General features: G+C 35.7%; 1 protein-coding gene and 1 long non-coding RNA gene across 2 annotated transcripts; both read right to left on the bottom strand.

Moving 5' to 3' along the window:
* Nucleotides 1–1,147: 1,147 nt before the first annotated feature.
* Nucleotides 1,148–2,591, bottom strand: LOC103513623 (S-adenosylmethionine mitochondrial carrier protein homolog; the record flags this gene model as incomplete). Its single annotated transcript, XM_026826759.1, has 3 exons — nt 1,148–1,326; nt 1,988–2,221; nt 2,420–2,591. Coding segments are annotated over 3 exons (585 nt in total), but the record flags the coding sequence as incomplete, so codon positions are not given.
* Nucleotides 2,592–3,703: 1,112 nt separating this feature from the next.
* Nucleotides 3,704–4,093, bottom strand: LOC113469229. The gene is made up of 2 exons (XR_003392704.1): nt 4,052–4,093; nt 3,704–3,796 (listed from the first exon to the last, which is right to left on the bottom strand). It is a non-coding gene; the product is annotated as an uncharacterized LOC113469229 (long non-coding RNA).

Here is a 4,093-nt window from a genome sequence, read left to right on the forward strand (position 1 = left end):
TTTTTTTTTTTTTTTTACAGGAAAATTATTAGGCTAAAAAGTTTTTTTTTTTTTTTTTTTTTTTTTTTTTTTTTTTTTTTTTTTTTTTTCTCAAGAGTGTTAAAATTCTAGACTCTAAGCAAAATGTTCCCCCCTCTATCGATTTAACAGTTCTAAAAACGAGCATCATTTAATTTTAAGAAAATTAATGACTAGTTTAGTTTTTTTTTTCGAGATCAATAGTAAAAATCCACAATATGAGCGGGGCTCGAACCCGTATCAGAGACATGGTCCAACACATCTCTCTTTTGTCCACAATGGATCTTTTTCTTTTCTTTTTTTTTTTTCACTTAAAAATAAATATCCTACGTAAAAATACAAGTTCACATTAGAATATTTCTAGTACAAATACAAAAATTGTAGGTACAAAAGTTTAAAATTTAAAAATACATGTGAAAGACTCAATAGAAAAATTAAATTTGCAATTTAAAACATATAGGTAGTGTTAAAATTCTAGACTCTAAGCCAAAAATGTTTCCCCCCTCTCCCAAATCGGTTTAACAGGTCTAAAAATAACTACGAGCATCATTTGATTTTAAGAAAATTAATGACTAGATGGATTGAGATCTTCGTTTAGTTTTTTTTCGAGATCAATAGTAAAAATCCACAATATGAGCGGGGCTCGAACCCGTATCAGAGACATGGTCCAACCCATCTCTCTAAAACAATAAGTTTACAGTTAACGTGGGCAAACTTCTACAACTAGAAGGTTCAACTAAACATAAGAATAACGTTAACGCGGACCACGCTTTTAAAATGTACTAGACTAGATTAAAATTGAGCAAAATTAAAAATGTACATCCTGCGGCGATAGCGTGTAGCACCAGTTCTACATGGATCACTGAAGTTAAGCAAAGTTGCGCGTGGTTGGTATACGGATGGATGACCCTCTTGGCAATCGCGTGCTGCTAGCTTTTCTGGGCAACATTCAGGCTGGGTATGGTTAATGTACACTATGTACAATACAGTGATATTAAACAAATAAAAGTCTCGTGAAAGTTTTACAGCAAAACAGGTTGGTGGGATCCTTTAGCTTTAGGGACTTCTTCTTTTTTTTCCCCTCCACACTTTGTTTATTAAAATTTGCTTATTATAATTATTATAATTCTTATTTTAACGTTTTACCTGACAAGGCACCACAGCCTGCCACCACAATAGGAGAACAGTTATTCCCTGTATAGGATGTGTACGATTTCATACTGTACTCCCAGATTGGGAATTGTATCACAGAAAACGGAATGTCTCTTAGCACAGTGGACGTATATCCCCGAAACATGCCTCGAATTCCTGGAACAAGGTGAAGTGGTTTTTAGCCAGCCTAGCTCACTTGGAATGTAATGCTTTGTAAGTGCTAGGTCATGGGTTCAATTCTCACCCAGGGTGAATATTATCCGCAGCAAATAAGGATGGTTCTTGAAATTCGATTTTGGGATATGTAATAAGACCTCCATTTATACAGTTTCCCTTATCAAAAAATTCAAGTAATTTTGGGATATGTAATAAGACCTCCATTTATACAGTTTCCCTTATCAAAAAATTCAAGTAAATAGAATTTGAATGCTCTGTAGAAATAAGCTTTTCCCAGAACTGCGTACAACCCAAGTTGGCAGCCTAAAATGACAACGGTTTGCTAGTTTAAGAATTTAGACAAGAAAGGATTTATTCTGGATATTGGTAACAAATTTTATGAAATATTGACTATTTACCTTCTTGTTGAATGGCTGAGTACACTATATTGAAAGCAGTTTTGTTCTTCATACTGGCCTGCCGCCTTTGTTTAATGATCTCAGTCAGACAAGAAAGGATTTATTCTGGATATTGGTAACAAATTTTATGAAATATTGACTATTTACCTTCTTGTTGAATGGCTGAGTACACTACTTTAGACAAGAAAGGATTTATTCTGGATATTGGTAACAAATTTTATGAAATATTGACTATTTTATACCTTCTTGTTGAATGGCTGAGTACACTATATTGAAAGCAGTTTTGTTCTTCATACTGGCCTGCCGCCTTTGTTTAATGATCTCAGTGGGGACTCTCACTACACAGGTGATGGCTTCCGCACAGGAAGCACTCATAATATGGACTAGAGGCAGTGGAAGTTGTAGATTGGCATGACCATTCAAGTATTTGGAATTGAAAGTTTTGATTCCATCATAGGTAAGGAAGAACACACCACCTGGAAAATATGTAAGTAGGTACACAAGTTATTATTTATTTTTTCCTCAGAAAAAAACACACACACACTGGACATTTTGTCTCATATTTTATTACAATATCATAGAAAAAGAAGAACATGAACAGTTTTTTCTGATGTAATAATTGTGATGGTTAAAAGTAATAAAATCTGGCAAGTCAAAATTATTATGAAAATTACCCTGAATTGGTGAACTAATGGCTGCAGGTCCCAGACCTTTGTAGATGGCTTTAAATCCACCTGATCTCCAGAACCCATACTGACTTTGTAGTCTTGTCTTGATGGTATCCAATGGATACAATACAACATCCACTACAACACCAGCACTGGCACCTGCCTGAAAAGAAAAGAAAAAATAATCTGAATTTGCTAATTTATTTTTGTAGCTTTAACAGAGGGTATTGTAGCAATAGATGTCCCATCATCTCAAAACTGAAGAGAGAAGATGACTGGACAGGAAAAAGCCGGCTGCTCAGAGAACAAATGCTATCAATTTGGGACAAGCTAGCCCTAACACGACATACAGAATTCACAATATCCGATTGGAATATGGATTTAAAATTCAAGATCAACTGATAAAAAAGAAATGATATGAGTCTTTTGCGACTTCGATTTTCACGCTTTTTTTTTCTCATCTTGGTTGTCATTTCAAAAATATAGAAATGTCCAATTCTCCGTGGGAACAGCCACCGATGTAGAATGTCACAAATTGATGTTCAGCCAAATAGCAGAAGAAAGTGTCAGTAGATCCCTGATGAAGAGGGAGAAGGTGATAGGGTTATTGGGAGCAATCCAAGCCAAAACGCGTTGCCATAGGAACCAAACAAGGTTCCAAGGACGTACAAATAACTTTGAAGGTTATAGCCACTTTCAAGGACGAACAAGGTCATAGAGGTCTTGCTCTGAACGGAGGGGATGAAAATTTCGAAACAGCTTGAACTTCTGCTACAAGATAGTATGGGGAAAACAAGAGTAGCACGAAATGCTGCTAATGCAAATGTTCAATTTTCTGAGACCAGCGAAATTTCGTCAAGGCGCAAGTCAGCGGAAAGTGTCTGGAACGACGTATATCCTTCCTTCATCTCGAGAGGATCTCAATCTTTCAAAGAAGCTTTCTTCAATGAAGGAGATAGTACGGGGAAAACAAGAGTAGCACGAAATGCAATTTTCTGAGACCAGCGAAATTTCGTCAAGTGGAAAGTGTCCGGAACGACGTATATCCTTCCTCCATCTCGAGAGGATCTCAATCTTTCAAAGAAGCTTTCTTCAATGAAGGAAATTCTGCTCTTCTGGAAGCTGGCAATCTTCTTCTTGGACGAGTAATTCTGCTAGCATGGAAAATAAAACAACATTTCATATAGCACATCTCAAAACGGAAAAAACATTGGTTGCAAAAGTTGCAAATAGTATCTGTACATGTAGGGAATAAATCAAGATAATATGCAGTTCATTCCACTGGAATGCTTGCTCCACGTTTTTCCCTTCCTTTGCACTTGTCTCAAAATAAGGCATGTTGTTTTTGCTTTGACACCACTGTTGAGCTTTTTTCGATGACACCTGGGAGAAAATGGGTTCATTAGTTAGTCATTTAATTTAATGATAATGAAGTACCTAATGAACAGGGGAAAAGGCAAAGAAGATGACCTAATTTAATAATATTTTCTGTCATAAAACCTGGATAAAACCTAATTTAATAATATTTTCTGTCACATTAGTAGATTTTTTTCTTCTTTAATTAATATATTTTTTTTTTCCCAAAGTGCTGAGAACAAGGAACTCAATTCTTTGGTGCTTCATGTTCAAACTACTTACCACTCTCTCGCCCTCCAGGTCAACTTTGTTTCCTAAAACAAC

Source organism: Diaphorina citri, unplaced genomic scaffold, assembly GCF_000475195.1.
Source record: "Diaphorina citri unplaced genomic scaffold, Diaci psyllid genome assembly version 1.1 scaffold996, whole genome shotgun sequence".
Lineage (NCBI taxonomy): Eukaryota > Metazoa > Arthropoda > Insecta > Hemiptera > Psyllidae > Diaphorina > Diaphorina citri.